The sequence below is a fragment of the Xenopus tropicalis genome, chromosome 1 (assembly GCF_000004195.4).
Source record: "Xenopus tropicalis strain Nigerian chromosome 1, UCB_Xtro_10.0, whole genome shotgun sequence".
NCBI lineage: Eukaryota > Metazoa > Chordata > Amphibia > Anura > Pipidae > Xenopus > Xenopus tropicalis.
Window position 1 is genome coordinate 36,658,317 of NC_030677.2, and position 19,911 is coordinate 36,678,227.

Consider the following 19,911-nt stretch of genomic DNA (forward strand, 5'->3'; position numbering starts at 1 on the left):
TGGGGGCCAGCTGCAATAATATATTATGAAAAGATGATCTCTTAGAAAAGTATCTTCCAGATCCACAGTTATAAAAGTGATGTGGGCCCCTCTAAACTTACTGTAACTCCTGGTAACAGAATATAACCCCAGTATAACAGTTAGCTTGTTCTCTACACATCTAACATGTCCACTTGCACTTCTGCCTCCTATCTGTTGCCCCAAGCACATGGGCATGTATCAGGCAGCGCTTTCTGAAATGCAGGGGGCTCAGATTGCTTTTCACTGCATTCTACCAGAACGAAAACCAATGCACAATGTCAGTAAGTCATGGGGCAATCATCAGGGGGCAAAGAGAGGATCCCTGTCAGTGGGGGGGTGGGGGGGGGTGGAGACTTGCTTCCAAAACATGGCTCAGAGTTTGAGTGGGTAAGGGCTGAGTAGGTCACAGGCAAGCATGTTGGGCCCAGTGTCGGACTAGCCCACCAGGATACCAGGAAAACTCGGTGGGCCCAGGTGTCAGTGGGCCCTTTTGCTTCTAACTATTTCATGGTCATTCCCTGTTTCTGTATGGGAACATGGGAACAAGGATATATGATAGATGGAAGAATAGAGTATAGTATGTAGAGAAAAGAGACTAGGATAATAAAGAGTTTGAGAGAGGAGGGGAGGAATTAAAGTTTTGAGAGTGGGCCCATGGTTCAGAGTTTTCTGGTGGGCCCCTGCCATCTCAGTCCGACACTGGTTGGGCCCAACCATTCTTCATGACCAACCGGCAGAGAAATAGAGACAATGAAGTAATTGGAGTGGGCAGGCCCAGAAGGCGAAGAGTTGTTACCTAGATGGTGCAGATTGAGACGATGAGTAGGGTTACAGAGTTGTTGGGGGGACAGAGGGGAAGCAGGGATAGGGGAAGGCCAACGCTGCAACGACTGGGGATTCAAAATGTATCAGCAAGTACATTGCTGGTTAGGATTGCCAACTGGCTGGTATTTCACACTGGTGAAATAAAACACTGGTGCCAAGCTTAACAAGAGGCAGCAAAGCAACAGGGGTTAATTTATGAATAAATAATGAAGAAACCTTTTAAAACAAGGTTTAATGTGCAGTCCCTACATTCCTTTCAAAAGCCCAACTCTGATTAGTTAATTGTATATGATTGGCAGCATGACAGTCAGTGGCCAAATCCTGGAAAAAAGGTCAATCTATTTTACCACACTTGTAAAAGAAAAATAGCAAAAAGACAAAAAATCTCATCTGCCAATAGCAAAACAATTGGAAGCTTAATGTATAGGAAAATGACATGCAGGGATCGCAGTCACTTCAGCTTTTTGTATAGTAAACATGCCTCACAGCACAAGCTTTGGTCAGCAATGTGATGTATTTGTATGACAGAACGCACAGTGCCCCCAAGTTTTGGGCCCGTTTCAGCCCTTTTTCAAGCCAAGCCTTCAGGAAATTGGTAAAAAGAAACATATTTATCCACCAAACCAGATTTAATGCAAAAGGAATACAAGGTTCATTGGCTTTGTACATCCACAAGGTGGCAGGAACGACCCATGCATGCTGGAACAGTCAGCGGAATCTCGCATCTGCATAAGTGCAACGGCTACTGACCTTACCAAGCACATACAATACAACAGAATACACCTAATGAGAAGCCAAGGAATGGCAGCCAGGGTATAAATAGCCTGTGTAATTCATAATCTTATTATTATTGCTTATTGATAATAAGAAAAAAACAACACTACTATCACTACAGGGTATGTTTGCTTTGCATTTGGATATTTGTACATTATTTCCTATAGAATATATTTGAACCCAAAAAGGTCCAATTTTCTTAAAAGTTGTTAGAGTTTAAGGTGCACAAGTAATGAGGTATGTCCTTGTAAAGGTGAACTTCCCATTATTTTTCATGTTTTATATATTAGTTACAGATATTTACATTCATTTCCAGTCCTGGAATTTTTCACAGCCATCCTTATTCTAATGGTACCTGGAATTTGGATTGCTGTGGCTGTGCAGTGGAAAACAGCTGCACTTAAAACGCCCCCCTGTCACCAAGGGCAATATTAAAGCAAATAAATGTATTGTAAAATTGTAGAGGCTGAGCACTTTTGCAAGTGAAGTTAGTGAGAAGGGGAAAGTTTTGTGATGCTTAGAACTGGCTAGAGAAATGTCAGATGACTCTTTCATGCTTAAGATTTTTCTTTCCTCATTAACTTCATTTCTGGTCAGACAAACTGAATATATTATAAATTCATTACATTAGAAGTGTACAAAGTGGTAATATCTTGAAAACCAGAAAAGAATAGTTACCATAAATTGGAAAGAAGAAGAGTACCCTGAGGCAGCAGATTATGATGCAATGCCTTTATCTGTCCTCCTCCTTGTGCTCAAGTGGAGAAGGTAACTAGCTCAGCTGTGTTCTCCTACACTAAAAGGGGCATCTTAACGCAGGTTTGCCAACAGGCATGTAAGTGACTCAGCTGTGGGATTAAAAGTGTGTGGCACATATTAAATGCTACTCACACATAAAAAAACACCATATTTACAGTTCAGTATGGTTATGGTGGCCTTATGCTGTGGAACTGCTTTTCATCAGCAGGGTCTGGCCATCTTTTTGAAACAGAATATAAAACAGACATGGCTAAACACAGGTACAGCAAGGAATTTGTTTCAGCAGGACAACAGTCCCAAGCACAAGGCAAAAGTAACCCTGTTGTGGCTCAGCAACAAAAAGGTGAATGCCTAACAATGGCCCGGTCACAGGTCTGGTCTCAATCCAATTGAGGATCTGTGGAACTATTTAAAAATGAAGCTTCACAAGCTTCAAGCCACTAACCTGAACAACCTAAAGAAAATATGCCAGAAGAATGGGCCAAAATGACTCCTAAACATGAGAAAATCTGGTGCATAGATCCCCCAAGGACTTATTCTCTAATAAAAATAGACAGTTTTTTATTTGTTGACATGCTTTTCTAACACAGTGTTTTGCAATATAAAATGTATGTGTAGTTATTCACAATACATTCAGCTGAGCAGAAAACTCCACAAGTAAAATGGTGAGATGTGTTCTGCCTGTTTCTTACCTTGGCTTCAGGGTCACTGTTAATGCTGGAGGAATCATCTTCATCAGACTGCGGCACATTTCTAAGAATCAGAAGATATATATTTTTAGATCCACACATATACATGAACAAAATATAAGCTAGAATGTAACTAAAAACTGAATATTTTAAAAATATTCTACAAAATGCCCTCATACATTTTAGTTACCAATACGGATTTTTAATCTATCACTGACTCAGGACATTGGGAGGTCACACATTTGGCTATTTTAGAGGGTTTGCTTAAAAGAAGGCAAATTTTACAGGTCCATCTATTTTTCACCTTATATTTCTCTGGGGCAAAGAAGCCCAGAAGAATTCTTCTCAAATTGCAAAAGGTTCCCATTGGCTTCTTATGAATGGATTTCTTAACTTTACTCAAGAATTCTCAAGTAATCCAATGACATAATTATTTCAATAAAACTGTGACCATTAAATGCAATGGTCTTCATCAACTGTGGACCCTTGAGAGATTAAGGTGAGAAAATGCATGAGAATCTATAAATATTAGAAAAGTCTGTAAGAGAAACATAATTTTTTTTAACATAATTAGTTTCTTCTCTAAGCAGAAGACCCAACAATGTATATAAGATAGTAAAGCTTTCAGGTGATACTGGTCCTCTTATTATAACAGGTCTGGCACTTATCCCTCTATGCCAAACATAAAAAGTGGAATCAGTTTACACCCCTGAAAAGTGCACTATTAACACTGGAACTCAGGGTTGGACTTGCCCAGTGGAATACAAGGAAAAACCCCAGTGGGCCCCGCCACCTGCCCCAAGATAGCGGCCCCCAGCTACCACTGCTCCCTACTCCACTGCTGTGCATTCCACTGTAGACCAGACGGCCATTATACATGTTTAACAGCAAAGTAAGTAGCGTTGCGGAGCAGGAGTTGGACGGTAGGCCCTTTAGTTGGCTAAGCAGTCCAACCCTGCTGGAACTTGCCATCTTTGCATTGAGATTATTATAAAATGATTCTTGCCTTAGCTTTAGTGAGGCGTAGCGTAATGTCGCTCCTTCAAACTCCTTTAGGCTTGGATCTGGGTTGACTGTGGCCGCATGCAAATCCTAAGGAGAAACATCTCAGGTTACAGAATGGAAGTAGTAAAATTCATAAAGTGATTGAAGACAGGGTGGAAGCAAAGATAGTAGTCCATATTTATGAAGATATAAGATACCTTGTACAAAGACATATGGCGTATATACATCAAAGGTCTGTACTGCACTTATCTCATGTAACGTAATTATGACTATATGCAGTGCTAATATCTGTATCCTGGCTTCATGGAAGGCAGCAGTATAAATGCTCAACGCACTTGGATGGCCAGCATTTGATGCGTATACCCCAAGGTATCTTAAGGTTTCTTGCAATAACAAAAACAGGTGCACTTTATCTCCAAGCAAAGAAGCATAGAGGATTTGATTAAAAGAAAAGTTCATGCGCTTTATGCTTATATCCAGATCAAGAAACTTATTCTCAAAGAAAAAAAGAGACCATCTGGTTAAAAAGCCAAAGAAATAGGGAAGAATTTGGTACCACATCATATAAAGAAAACCTGTGATTTTGCTTTAGGCCACAGCCGCACCTGGAGATTTGACAAAAGGGGGATATCTATATATCGGGACAGTACACTATTATGCTCATGGGCTTTCAAGAGGTTTAGTCAATATGATGAATCTCCAAGTGCGACCCGGTGCTAAATCTGCCTGGTCTATGAATGGTCACTGTGAAAAAAGCAGCCACTGCCATGCAAACAGAAATAATAGGGTTACACTTTGAAATGATCTAACCAGATACTTGCCTTCCAAATGTCAACATTAATCTTTCCCCCATTCAGAACAGCAAAATCACTCCAAGGCTGTTTCTATACAATAATTCACACAGGAGGAGGCACATTGATAAAAAGAAAACAAACAGAACAAAAAACACAAGACAATCTTGTTAGCATATAATAAGAGGGCAGGTTACCGTCTTATTTAATTCATTGGTGCAGACACTTAAATGGGGCATTATACCCCTTTGTTCAACACAAGTTCACGGAATAGGCCTTGTTTTCAACATATTTTTGCCTATTGATTTAATTAAGAAATATCTATAGTCATTTGTTGTTAATTCCTTCCCTTAACAGGGCAAACACAAATTAAATTTGGTTTCACTTTCTAAGTGCTCCTTCTGTGGTTCTTCTGGGCAACTGTTGGAGGAAGAAAAGGTTACTCTAATAACCAGTCCACAGATAAACTCTCTGTATAATAAGCTTCTCTCTATCCCGAAGTGTGACGCTGAGAGGGGGTTTGTATATACAGAGCTCAATATTTCAATTTAAACAAGCTATCCTCATTACAGGGGGAGAGAGGGGGGAAGCAGTTAAGGTGAAAACAAAACAAAGATCTATTGGTGCTTTATCGTAGAAAAATCTTGGAAAATATGATTGTTTTAATTAAAAGAATAGGCAGAATGCAATTTAAAAGCAAGTCCTATTTATTATGCTAAACTAAGGTATATATAGGTGTGTACTGCCTCTTTAAGACTTATATACTGCCAGAGTGGGGTGGGGGGCACACTTATACTGGTATCACTTGAACAGCAGCCAATAACAGTAAAGGTTCTTACAGAATTCTCCTTCATTTTATTTTCTTGTTCAGGCCTCTCCCTACTGCCCAAGGCACGCACATTATGGGTGCTCTATGGGTGCTGTTACTAAGCTAGGTTTAGAAATCACCATAAAACAACAAAAACATAAGCACAATGTTAGGATACATCTGTCAACATCAAATGTAATGCTTCCAGGGGATCTCCACCCTAATTTTTTGAGGGTTAATGAAAGAAAATACAATTTTTTGATTATAAATGAATTTTCAAGTTGTTAATGGAATGGCTTCTGTCTGTCTGTCTATATTCTCTGCCCTCACTCTTGAAACAATGTATCAAAAGCAGCTTTTTAAAGGAACAGTAACACCAAAAAAATGAAAGTGTATAAAAGTAACTAAAATATAATGTGCTGCTGTCCTGCACTGGTAAAAGTTGTGTGTTTACTTCAGAAAGTCTACTATCATTTATATAAATAAGCTGCTATGTAGCCATGGAGGCAGCCATTCAAAGGAGAAAAGGCACAGGCACATAGCAGATAACAGATAAAACACTATTGTATTCTACAGAACTTGCCTGTTATCTGCTATGTAACCTGTGCCTTTTCTCCTTTTTTCCAGCTTGAATGGCTGCCCCTCTGGTTACACAGCAGCTTATTATATATAAATTATAGTAGTGTTACTGTAGCAAACACACCAGTTTTACCAGTGCAGGGCAACAGTGCATTATATTTGTATTACTTTAAAGCTCTTTTATTTTTTGGTGTTACTGTTCCTTTAAAGCCCACACATTCTAAATGGCTTAAAAAAGGTTAATGAATGGCTGGATTAAAACTACAATATAAGGGGTAGCTACTGCAGGACATCTTTGGACATTTGTACCGATGCAGCCAGCAAGTTTTCACATTTTGTCTCACCATGTCCAGACACCATTTTTTGAGTTAACTGGAAGAGACATAACGCAAGAACTTGGTAAAGGCACTTGGCTGCATCTGTATATTTACTGCTATGTTCTATACCACTGGGCTGGTATAATAAGCTAAAAACACAATACATGCCATTTCGCTGGCATTCAATTCAGTAATTAAAGGAGAAGGAAAGTCATTTCGGCATTTTACTGACAATATTTAAGCCACATTAGTGCCACCAAGAACACTATATTTATTCTCCAGAAACTTTACCATACCCGAATAAACAGCTCTAGAAGCTCCCTCCATTGGTTTAAGATAGCAGTAGCTACTATTTTAGCTTGGTCTCTTGTAGCTTCCTGCTGTAGCTCTAACCCTTGGTAGCATAGGAGGGTGTTCTTATGAGAGGGTGGAGCAGAAGAATGAAGAAGATGACACAGCTGCACAGACTCTGGCCCCGGGAATGAAGGATTTTTCTGAGAGAGGAATTCAGGTACCAAAGGAGACAAGACATCCTGTTTTTTGACAGAGGACTCAGTGCAGCGTTTTCTGTGAGTGCTTATGGCTGTATTTACTTACTTAGTTTTTACCTTTCCTTCTCCTTTAATGATTGATATTACAAGCAAACTTGCTTCTGAACTCATGCAACATATATGTGTAAACAGTTCATGTGCTAAACATATATAATATACCTGAAGCTGAGATCATCATTATGGATGAGCCCATTTTATCTCCAAGACATTAAACTCAGTTTTTACATATTATAACTCCCTATTCTTCAACTTTATTGTCCAAGAGCCCAAAACTACAGTCATGTGAAAGTACATCCATGGCAATTTCTTTCAACAAATTTTAAACTGCAGATGTTTGACGTGGAATTATTAAATAGAATTGTTTGGCCACAGAACAGGAAGACATCATATCACCAGAAGAACCTGGCACTAACCCTGATGTATGGTGGTGGAAATGTTATGGTTTGAAACTGCATTAGGGCTTGGGCAGATCTCCATCATGGAATCCATTACGAATTCTTCATTATACCAGATGGTGCTTTAGGATAATGTGAGACCATGTGTGTCAGAAGATTGAAATGTAATCAAAAGTGGACTGTGTAACATGAATTTAAATTCTGTAGTGAATGGGGACAAGCTGGCAGGGATCATCAGTTATAGGGCTGCTCAACCTCTGAGCTGGTACAGTAACTTGAAAATAAAAAAATGCAGCATTTTTAGTGATAATCTTTTTGGGCTTTTGTTCTCCTTTGTCTTTGATGACTTGAGATTTATACAAACTCTACTTTCCTGTGTGTAAGGTCCTCAGATAACCCAGATAGCCTCTTTCTTTGTGCAATATAGTCATCCTTAGAATAAACAAATAATTCTGTAAATATTAGCTAGCGATTAATCTCCAAATTGCACAGTATCCTGTCTTCAAATTTCCAATTTGGTTTTTGGTTTCAATTTAAGTCCTCATCTCAGTGGATGTCAAACACTTTCAGTTTAAGACCCATTTCCATTTGAAGGTTCAACCTTTGGCCAGGGCCCCCCTTAGCTCATGAAATGAGTACATATAGAGGAAATTCTCAATACATCAGTCATTCGGCAAAATATGCATTTGCTCCAAATCTCATCCTAACTTGACCTTCATGCTGGAATTTCAGATGTATCAAGCAGCACACGTGGCCATTCTCTACAATTCTCCCTTTAATTCAGGCTGAACCCTAAACCCATTGCCTCTCCAAGCCACAAGCGGGGGCAGCCCTACAGTTTGGGAACCACTGCCTTATCTGGAACATGAAAACTTTACATCTGATTGAAAAGGGCATATGTATTTGATTTTGCTCACTAAGGAACAAACGTTAACATGTTAAACTGAAACCGCTGCAGTTTTACAGACTCAACACCAAATGGGCCTTCATTGCTTAAAAATCTGACAGATCTGTCAAAAAGAAAGGGCATGTAGTGTTAAGAAATGTTCCTTTTGTACGAAAGGGCACTTAGCAATTCAAGACGAGCATGTACATTTCTAGAAATATGACATAACCTAAGGAAACGTCCTCTATCTGTGTGGTTTGTTTGCAGAATGGAGGAAAAATCTATACTTCACTTTCACCTTTATGTCAGAAAACATTACATTATGTAAATATGGAAATGTGCTCTGTCAGCTAAGAGTAATTTGTATTGTTAGGAGAAATAAGCAGCTCTGGAGAAAGGAGACAATCTCCCCTAGAGCTGGCAAAGGACAAATAAATGGATAATGGGTTTTCTCCAACAAAAAGAACCACTTTGGGAGTTGTTGGCCATTTATTATTATAATAATTATTATTATTTTAAAAAATGAACACAGGATATGAGTAGACAACAATTTTGTGCTTTTGTTCATATAAATCTACTGATTTCCCATCTCATTGTCTGAAAACTCAGTTACAAATAATAACAGTATTTTCATTTCACTGGTCTTAAAAATGGGCCCTGTATTTATTTACAAATAACCATGATTTGTATCAGACCAATAACCATTTTAGTAAGCATAGGTATTGTGCTTTTAGTTATTCCATTCCTTTTATCAGTTTAGTTGTCTGTATCTACTCTCTCTCCATCAGCTCATTAATATCCTTGCTAAGGACTGGGGCCCAAAATTCAAATACTCAAGGTGAGGCCTTACCAGGGATCAAACAAGATACAAAATGATGCTTTCATCCCTTCAGCTAATAACCTTGTTTATGCAAGGCAGTTCTCTCAATTTGCTTCAGTAGCACTGACTGGTAATGCCTAGTGTTTCTATTAATTAACCGAAAAAAATCCCTAAATCCTATACAACTAAGAAGCTTATATCTACCAAAGTGCTTAACCTTGCATTTATCAACACTGAACCTGATTTTCCAATTTGCTTCTATTTTCTCCAATTTTGTCAAATCGCTCTGCACTAATAAACAAATTAAAAAGCAAAGGTCCAAGGAAAGACCCTTACAGTACTAACTTAAAATGTTTCATTTAACACCACTCTTTGTAATCTATCCTTCGACCAGTTCTCTATCCAATTACAAATATTATGTTCCAGGCCAAGGAAACTTCTGTGTGATACATACAATTGTCAGACAAAATACACGTCTGGCAAGATCTATTGTACATTTGTACATATAATTATGTTGCACACAGTGTCGGACTGGGACCCCAGAGCCCACCAGAAAACCTTATAAACCTAAGCTCTCTAAGTACCATGGGATGAATATCATGTGGTCCTAGATCTTTGTTTATTTCCACATGTTCTGGTCTCCAGTCATCAGTAGTTACATTAGGCCAGTTAAAAAAGGAAACCTTAATTTGCTTATGATAATAATAAGTTTTTTCCCTGGTCTCATCAACCAACTTACCTCTGTTTCATACTAAGGGTTCCACAGCTTTTTTTTTTTACTATTAACATATTTAAGAAATAATTTATTTCTTAAATATGTTAATAGTAACTATTACTATTAACATATTTAAGAAATAATTTATTTCGCAATTTATTTTACTCATTGCGGAAATCTGCTTTTCATTCACTACTTTTTCTTGTTCAATATATTTTTAGATGCTTTATTGACCCCTTTCAGGTCTCCTAGCAAGCTTGAATGCCTTAAATGAACATTTTTTTCCAACCTTAATGCCTTTCTTTCTAAGGCAATGTCTGTCCTTGCTTTTTTTAGTGGAATATATTGACAGGTATATTTATTAAGGAGAATTTTCAAGACATTCCATTTTCTTTCTGTATTTAACCCTAGAAGTATAAAATATGAATGTATTCGGTACTGCCTTATACAGTTGTGTCTGTAACATTATCTCAAAAGAGACCACGTTCCAGCACCAAATCAGTTTATAATGGCTTGGTGCCTATACCCTTGCAAGTCACTTTGATATAAATCATTTAATGACTAGTAAATGTTTTGCAAACAGCCAGCTGAAGCACCTGAGCAAGCAAATCAGTAGTGGCATCCCACAGGCTGTACCCTGATGACCCAGTGAATGTGCCCTATGCAAGGGCAATACATGGTTTAGTAATTTGACTAGCACAATACAATTGTGTGTTGGCATCACATTACTGCTTGCTGAATCTCTGTAATAATAATTATAAATAAGACACATTATTGTCTAACATAGTAACATAGTAAGTTAGGTTGAAAAAAGACATACGTCCATCACGTAGTGTAGTCAGGAGTAGAGATTAATGCATGAAAACTATGCATGTTTAACCAAACATTCTTACATGATCATTGCTACTGTATCTGTTAGGTAAGTAGTAAAGGATGAAAGCAGATGCTTTAATAGTAATGGCTATACTGATACATCTAAACAGTCAAAATTGTTTTCAGTAGTCTATTGTCACAAGCACAGTAAACACACAATTATCAACGGGTCAAAAAAAGAACCCTTTGAGGAAACAGCAATATTTCTTTTTTGTTGAGTTCTGGCCATTGATTACTTCAGATCTTATCCTCTTCCTTCTAGAGCCCTTATAATAAAAGCAGGAAGCACATGAAGGAAGTTCAGCTGTGCAGAAAAGAATACATTCCAGGGTGGCAGATTTAATTCTAAATTATACGTATCCTTTATGTGCGTGTATTTTAAGAACACAATAACTATGAATGCATTAACACACCAATTCCTGAAGACTGCCTTATAGATTTTAGGTTTACATTGACCTGTGATTCGAGTGGGGATGGGAAAACCCAGCCTTTTCAATTGTTGGTTTGGGGGAAGTGTTTAACATCATCAATAAGACCTGATTCACCAAGTATAACACCAAAGCAGACTGATAATGGTGCATTGAGCCCAACCGAACAGAGAGAGAAAAAAACAGGCTGAGTGGGCTTATATATCATGCTTGGATTGGCTGATTCCTTATAAATATTTTAACAACATCAATATTTATAATAAATTCAGTGTAGTTTAACCCTTTAGCATGCTATGGATTCTGGATCCTGTCTTTGATTGACAGCAGCCTCAAATTGCAGATTTACAATTATTATTGGGAGGTTTTTGATGTATCTAACATAGCCGAAATATGCTGCCAATCTTAACCATTATGTATTCAAAGAAGAATGGCACAAATTCATCTCAGTGGGTAATCAGGATTATATTTACATCATATCTACGTAGCAGAGTGTGTCTTCTTGATTTTGGCCTCAGAAGACACAATGTTGAGTGGTGCAATTATTTGCGCCCCAAGTTGGGCCATTTACCAGCTGGAACAACTGTATGTTAGGAATCATGTGACTCAAGATATCTGTGCGTTATGCTTCTCTTCAGTATCAGTGTCCATTATCTATAATCAATTTCTCTTATTTTGTGTTCTGTTAAATAATTACCTCCAAGGCACAATTGATTTCTGCTCACTAATGATTACTGTGATGAAGCCTCCATCAAACATGCAGTTGAGGTTTGTTATTTAAATATTAATGGTTGAGCCGTCTCTATACTGAAGCTTCTCAGTGTATTCTGAACTAATTTGGAAGTTTATGATCTTGTCAGTGTAACACTAATATATATATATAGTTATATATATTTGGTCATTAAATGAGGTGCATTCTAACTGACTTAACTTGATCTTTTGCAATATAAATAATTCAAGTTATTCGTAAATGTAAAAAGCATTATTTCTGTCCTCTGACATTCAAAACAATACAGAAGTCAGTTATCCTCCAGGTCTGTTAATCAGCTTCTGCTTCAATGTTCTGGACCATCAGAGCATATGATATGTAAACAGCTAGTCAGATAATGTTTTCAGCAGCAATTACATTTACAGATAACTTTAAAACCAATGTTTAATCAATGTATACTGGAAAGTTGCATAGAATTAAAATTTCATTATGCAAAAATAGTTTTAGGGTGGAGATCCCCTTCAATGTTTTCTTTAAAAGCCATATAAAAATGTCCAAATGGCATTTAACAACACAATAGACACCGCAGAAGTTATTTGAAAAATAGCTATGTACAGCAGTGGAAAGCAAAGAACACACAACATGCTCACTTAAACCATAGAACAATTCAGGCAATGTCACGCTAGGCATAAATACAGTGCTGTAGCAACTGCCAATCCACTGCCTTCCACCCCAACACAAAGGTGCACTGACAGGCATGGTATCCAACTGTCAGTGTACATACAGAGCAGAATGCTAAATGCATCTTTGATGTTAGGGCAGAAGGCAGCAGAGACAATGCCTAGTGTGGCACAGCCCATCTATTTAATACACCACACCTATATATATATTTAAGGCACTCTCAGTAGTGTTGGTCAGTTGATTAGACTGTATCTCCATGGGTCAAAAGTCTGCATGATTTAAAATATTTCACCTACATTGGTCGTTTCAATTAAACTTAATGGGACAGAGGGCCTATTGATATTATTATCTTTTTGCTTTATGCAACACAATTTACCATGCAAAACACAATGCTGTCATAGAATGTGCAATATTATCGTGCTCTCTCGGACATACCATTCGACTGTAACCTGCCTAAGGTCCCACTTACTTAGCTAACTCATCACTTTATATTGTATGGTTCCAGCTTATGGTGCAGACACCACAAACAAAAATGTTAAACTTGCAAAATTTCTTTCTGTCTGACTACTGCACCCCTCTCAGTTGCCTCTTAGCAAACCCATTACTCGAAGATCATGCTGAGCTTAGAACTTCAGGTTCAGATTGGTCAAATTCAATATTTTGTGGGTGCTTTTATGTCTCCCTAAATACTTTTGGCCTAGCAATGGCATTCACCTTCCCTTGTGGTAGAACAAGGCATTTAGAAGAAAACAAAGAACTGAATGCAGGCTATCTACATTCTTTCTCTGAATAACTGCATTCACATGAGGGTGGCAGCCTTGTTGGTTGCATTGCCTGCCATTCTAAATAGTAGTAGCCATAACAAAAATGGAAGATTGTGTTGAATATGTAGAATTTATTCATTTAGCTTAAAGCAGGGATCATCTGCTGCATATGGGTATTAGGGCCTATAGAAGGAAATTTGATGGCAGAAACTTTTCTGACCCTAGATAGTGTGTATGACTATAGGTAAAAAAGCCTGTAAGCATCTGGGGCATCCATACTTTTAACAGGGAATTGAACTCCTTTAAAACATGATAGAAATGCAACGGTGAGTTTTACCTCATTTTCTGGTGTGGGTGTTGATGTGATAGAGCTGAGTGATCCTTTGCGTGAGGCTGGGAGATCTGTAGGTGCTGACTCCGGGCGTTCCCACTGAGTTGCTCCAGTTGGTATATGCCAGTAGTAGATGCCAGCGATATCATTGATTTTCTTCCAGCCAGGTGGAAGATCTGGATCAGTTTGAAACGAGTGGTCGCTCCATATATCTGCTATGAATTATAAAGAAAAAAGGAATCCAAATAGAAAAATTAGCTATTGTTGATATATTTTTTTTTTTTATCAAAGGGTTACAGTTTGACATTTTAATAGATATATTGCTACATTACAGCTTTCTTCTCCTCTCCTTCCCTAATTTCCAGGAATAGTACCTTGTTTTCACTCCCTGTCCCTGGAAATGCACCTTCCTTCAAATGTGATCAGCTGCACATTGAACTTAATTTACTGTCTGTTTATACATTATAATTTCATTAAAAACTGTGCTTAAAGAAACAGGTAAGTTATAATTACCATAGAAATTAAAGATGCTATATAATGTAGGTGTCAGATAGGATTCACCCCCTATGCACAAGTCTCAGATGCACAAAGTGTCTCTGGAAATTAGTTTTCAACAACAAAAAATGAACTGTTGCAAGAGCAGCCATAGACTACAATACCCAGTGACAAACCAAACAAGCTACCAAAGTCGACATTGGCAAAAATATGTGTTTAAAGATAGAAAGAAAAAGGAAGATTAGACGGAAATTTCCATTTAAACAAATAATGGTCCAAGTAAGCATAATTAGCATAATTAGTTATTAAAAGTACCATTGCATACAAGATTTAGCAAGAATGTCAGAAAGTTTTCTGGGAGAATGATATGTGGGGAACGCTGCTTAAAATGGGTTTAAAGGAATGTTCTACATCTGAAATTAATTTTAAAGAAGGCTTAAAATAGGCTTTTTTGTCTCAAAAAATGTATGAAGTGTTAGTACTATGTCAGACTTTTCTATTTTATTCTTTTTTACCCTTTAGGAATGAAAGGCACAAGTGGGGTAGAATAAGCACAATGCTATTCTGTATCGCAGGGGTCCCCAACCTTTCTTACTTGTGAGCCACAGTCAAATGTAAAAAGACTTGGAAAGCAACACAAGCACCATAAAAGTTCATGGAGGAGCCAAATAAGGGCTAAGATTGGCTATTAGGCAGCCTCTATGCACACTATCAGCTTACAGGGGCTTTATTTGGTAGTAAATCTTGTTTTTGTTCAACCAAAACTTGCCCCCAAGTAAGGAATTCAAAAATAACTCCCTGGTTTGGGGGCACTGAGAGCAACATCCAAGGGGTTGGGGAGCAACATGTTGCCCCTGAGCCACTGGTTGGGGATCACTGCTGTATTGCATACACTTACATATGTATATGAATTACAGCACTCTCCAGTTCAGCACTGTACAACTGGAGAAAGGATTTGGCTCTCCAATGGTTCCTTTGCCCACTATATGGAAATGCATAGAAGCCATGCCTAAATGGCACCCACTGCTAAATCAGTATATTTTAATATAATTAATATAAAATGAAATAATTGTCAGTATGGAGGCAGCATAATGTTTCAGTGGTTACAACAAATTTACTAATATTTTTGGCATGATTTGAAATTGAATTAGAATTTTGTTTACAAAAACTCGAATTCTCAATTTATTAAGAGCAGGATAATATTTATTGAGCTGACAAACTTATGGTCACATTGTATAAGGAGTTCCATCACATATAATGTGGCTCATGTTAAAGGACAAAATATCAGCAATAATTGTTGTTCCTGTTCCTTAAGTGCAAAAGTCAGCCCCATGGTCTATGAGGCCCCACTGAGCTTAAACTGCTCAAAATTACCCCATGTGACTACTTTAAGGGTTAACTGTGTCTGATGCATAATAAGTGTGACAAATAGTTTTTGGTAAATAGTCCTTTCCTACTGCGAAGTACAGCCTTTCTGTGTTTGGAAGCAGCCAGTTAGAGTAGGGGAAGCCAGGGCCAGAACTAGTCATAGGTAGGAGACGCTTGTGCCTAGGGCACAGCAGTGTGGGGCCACTAGTTACGTTCCTCTTCTGAGCCCCTAGTCCAGTCCCTTGTGCCCCTGGCCGGCTGCTCCTCAATTGGCCCAGCACTGGGGGGAAACCTATCAGTGACTCACAGCGACAGTGTGCTAGTTACAGCAGCCAAAACATGTTTAGCTGAGCTACTCACAGACAAATTATTACAGATAAAAGTGTAATATAATAATAAAAATATTACAGGTATGGGATCTGCTATAGGAAATGCTTGAGATCTGGAATTTTTTGGACAAACGTTTTTTTTGTGTCATTTGGATCACCATACCTTGAGTCTTCAAAATAAATCACACAAGAATGATCATATTTTTACTATGATGAAAAAAATGCACAGTTGAAATCATAGGAAATAATTATGTTTTAGAAATTGTTGAACTGAGATGAAATGTAAGTATGTTAGATCCCTGCCTGCTAAACTAATAACAACCTTGTTTTTTCAGGATTCTAAACTAATTTATAAGTTACATTTATTTCAGGATTAAACGATTACATTTTACACAAGGATATAACATAGTCTAAGATTTTTACAGTGGTCATATGCTGTATACTTGAAAGTATTATTCTTACTAGGGGCTGATTAATGAACATAGTTGCCAACAGTAGCCAATCAGGTTAGCCCCATAGTATCCATCTACCAACAGCACAGCCTACTGTAGCTTACTATGAAGTGCACAGTAAAGTAATATACATCCTAGTCATAGGTTAAGAATAATGCTTAGTGTCACAAAAAAAATAGCAATGCTCTCTAAATATATATAAATATATATATTGGGTCTGGCCAAATTATACTGGTCTGATCATAGGCCCAGGGGCCTAATAAAACTGAAGGGAAGCTGTGTGGTTAAATGCATATGAGAGGAACCAGAAAATTGCAGGCACTGGGTCAAAATCCCAAGGTGGTGGTCAGCTCATGGTACATAACCATATAGGAACTCGAAAAAAGATGTCAACCACAATTGGGGGTGTTACTGGCTAGAAGCCAGCCAGTTGATTTGGGTAAGTAAGAAAGGTAGTTTATGCACTCAACTTGGCAATTTAGCCACAACACATACAGTATGTATGATTCAATTTCTAATGCTCCCAGGGCAACCATGTTCCCTCATGCACCCGCAAACAAGTTATGACACCATAACCTACAGCAACTTGTAAAAAACAAGAAAAATTCTTACAGGGCCTAGGAGAAATTGAGGGAATTCTGGTGCACAGTGCTATGTATTAAAGAATGTTTAACACAGAAAGACAAATAAAAGAGCTCATTTGTCAAGCCTGGGGCAGCATACAGAGTGCAGCCATTGCCCCGGACATAAGTGGTCTGTGCCTGAGCACAAAGGGGATATAACTGACTGATTTCACGCAAGATGAACCGGCATACAAGACTGATGGGCCCAGTTGAATACATAAAATTGTGCTTAATGCTCTTAGTGCCAGAGAAGTCAAGTGTTCAGCCCTGTGGCTGTTGCTGAGCACACTGGCTGAGACACAGGTTGGGAATTCCCTGCGCCGAGCCCTGTGGGCCTTCTAAGTGTTCTATAAAAGAAATCCTCTGGATTTGCTCTGGGCCTTGATGAATTTACAGTATTGCAAGGTATAGGCTTCAGTAATTAAACAGAGGAATAATGCAATTTTAATGCCAGTGTTGGAAGTTGAGAATCTTGCACCACGGCCTCTATGGCACTTTTCATACTTCTGGCTAACAGATGCTGCAGCCCACACAGAAATCCCTGCTCTGCGTTCCCCGTACGGAGGAAAAGAATCTGCTACCTACCCTGATAATTAAGAATGACGATGGTCAGCATACAGTCTCCCCCCAGCATCCTGGCACAGCAGAAACATCAGGACCCGCTCACAGACAAAAAGGCAACACGGATGCTCTATTTTTGGTAACACTGCTCATCATCAAGTGTGAAAAAAACAGCAATAGAACTGGCGATCTGGAATGCTCCTTGCTTTGCTGTGTGATGGGGTCGTCATAGCAACAGAAAGCGCAGCTCCCATGCAGTTAGCAGTGAAATCATCCCTTGATGGGAGGGGATACGTTGATCCCTTACTGCAACAGTCATGGAGCGCTTAAATCTGACCAATCTGTAATCAATGGTTTCAGGCTTAGAAAGGAGTTTAGGCATAAATTAAAGGCATGTTCTACTGTTATCTGATTCTGCAAATATTTAAAGGAAAACTATACCCCCACAATGAATATTAAACCAACAGATAGGTTATTCGCGTCCCTACCTTCAGATGCGGCAAGCGGTCAAACTTCTAAGCATGTGGCACATGTGCAATTGTGCTGACGCCATTCCCCAAGTTTCTATGAGGGTAATATTGACTCTGCAGGCAATTTCAGCTTTGTGTAAGTCTTCATTGTTTACTCAGTGACAATAACTTTCCATATTACATCCCTTTATAATGCCTAATTACCTTACAAGGTGCCTTTACGGGTATGTTCTAGTGACCAGGGTCACTTTTTCCAGCACTGAAGGGCAAAGACAGGCAAAAAAAATATCACCTATGTTTTGCACAGGGATATCTGCAGCCAAAACTGTCTATGTATGTTCACATAGATAATATAAAACTATTTCAATATAGTCAGTCCTCAGTACTATTTGTAAGTGACTCTTTTTTGTTATGCCCAACCCTATAAAATCTGAAAGCCTCTAAATTGGTTAACAAAAGTTCTGAAAATAAACAGTTGCCTTAAAAACACACCACAAAAACTGTTTTTAAATCAGTTGTTTATATTATTTGGTGCAAATGAAATGAATAACAAATCGAAAAATCAAGTGGTTAAACAAGAAGAAGTATACAAGTCATGGATAAGTAATGATAGAGGGACACAGAAATAGTTCCCTTGTAATAATATTTATGGAGAAATTGTGCCGTTGGCAGGAAATGGCTGTGCTCGAGTAATGATTATGAGCATTCTTTCACCCATAAGCACTTTCTCTGCTGCTTTCTGTGCAACTTCAGCTTTCATTTACAATTTATCAAGATGGGAAGCTTTTGAGAGAAGTATCCTCCAGCCAAGGCTATGATTGTTCTACTGTGTATTATAGTAACTAGGGAATATCACCAAATATATATATCTAGTCTGCTGTACAGTGCTGTGTACAGTACATGCTATATGCACAGTGGTGCAACTAGGTCATGCCAGGCCTCCTGCAAAAAATCTTCTACGGGGGCCCGGTGCATACAGTCCATTCTCTCCCACCCCACTCCTGGCGTGGGGGAGAAAGGACTGCAATACAGTGGACCCCGTGGTCCGGGCCTCCCTGTCAACAGGGCACCCCATGACAACGGGGTCTGCGGTATAGCTAGTTTCGCCATTGTATATGCATACAAGTATACATCTATCCTTCCAGCCACAGGTCTAGGAAAATCCAACTGAGTATTACAGACAGGCAGCTATCTGTGTGAGTTACTAATCAGCTATATATATGGTCTTCTCATCTTAAATAACAAGGAAACGCCACACTTAACATTAGTTTTGTTTAATTAGCATTAGGGCATTATATGGATCTGATGCTACTTTCCAATTTATGAACTCCCAAGAGGAAGGACTTACTGAAAAAGTGGAAGAGGCGAAGGGCAGACCTGAACTTCTTTGTAAGTAAGTGGGCATGTATACTCAACTCTCTCATGCCCAAATAATTCCAATTTCCCATAGTTTCATTTAATGTGGAAGCATATGATTGTATTGGTAAGTGCTATCTTTATGTCAGGGCAATGTAACCAAAGCAAGTAATTAGTAACAAAAGCGAAATGGTATTCTATTAAAAAATGTTTGCATAATGAAAGAAATTGAAATTCTAAGCAACTTTCCACAGTGCATGTTTATCCACTTCTTTTCTCTGTGTCCAACTATAAAACCTTGTAATAGGGCTCATGTCTCCTTCAGGTTTTTAGCTTTCCGGTTTGCAACATTGTTTCAGAACCAGAAGTGCAGAGAACGTAAACAGTCAGACAAATAAAGCTTTCAATAGCAATAATATTCACAATTAATGAATACTATTGGAAATTTGTAATTAATGTATACTGGAAAGCTGCTTAGAAATCCATTTACTATAAAATAAATGGCTTCTGGGTTCCTTTTTAAAGAACCAGACATCTGT

General features: G+C 38.3%; 1 protein-coding gene across 1 annotated transcript in view; it reads right to left on the bottom strand.

Moving 5' to 3' along the window:
- apbb2 (amyloid beta precursor protein binding family B member 2) overlaps positions 1–19,911 on the bottom strand; it is a gene marked incomplete at its 5' end in the record, with an annotated part of 123,399 nt that overhangs the window by 56,385 nt on the left and 47,103 nt on the right. Inside the window, 4 exon segments of the mRNA NM_001123451.1 lie at positions 3,072–3,132; positions 4,075–4,160; positions 4,895–4,957; positions 13,725–13,933. Coding sequence (NP_001116923.1) covers positions 3,072–3,132; positions 4,075–4,160; positions 4,895–4,957; positions 13,725–13,933 — 419 coding nt within the window.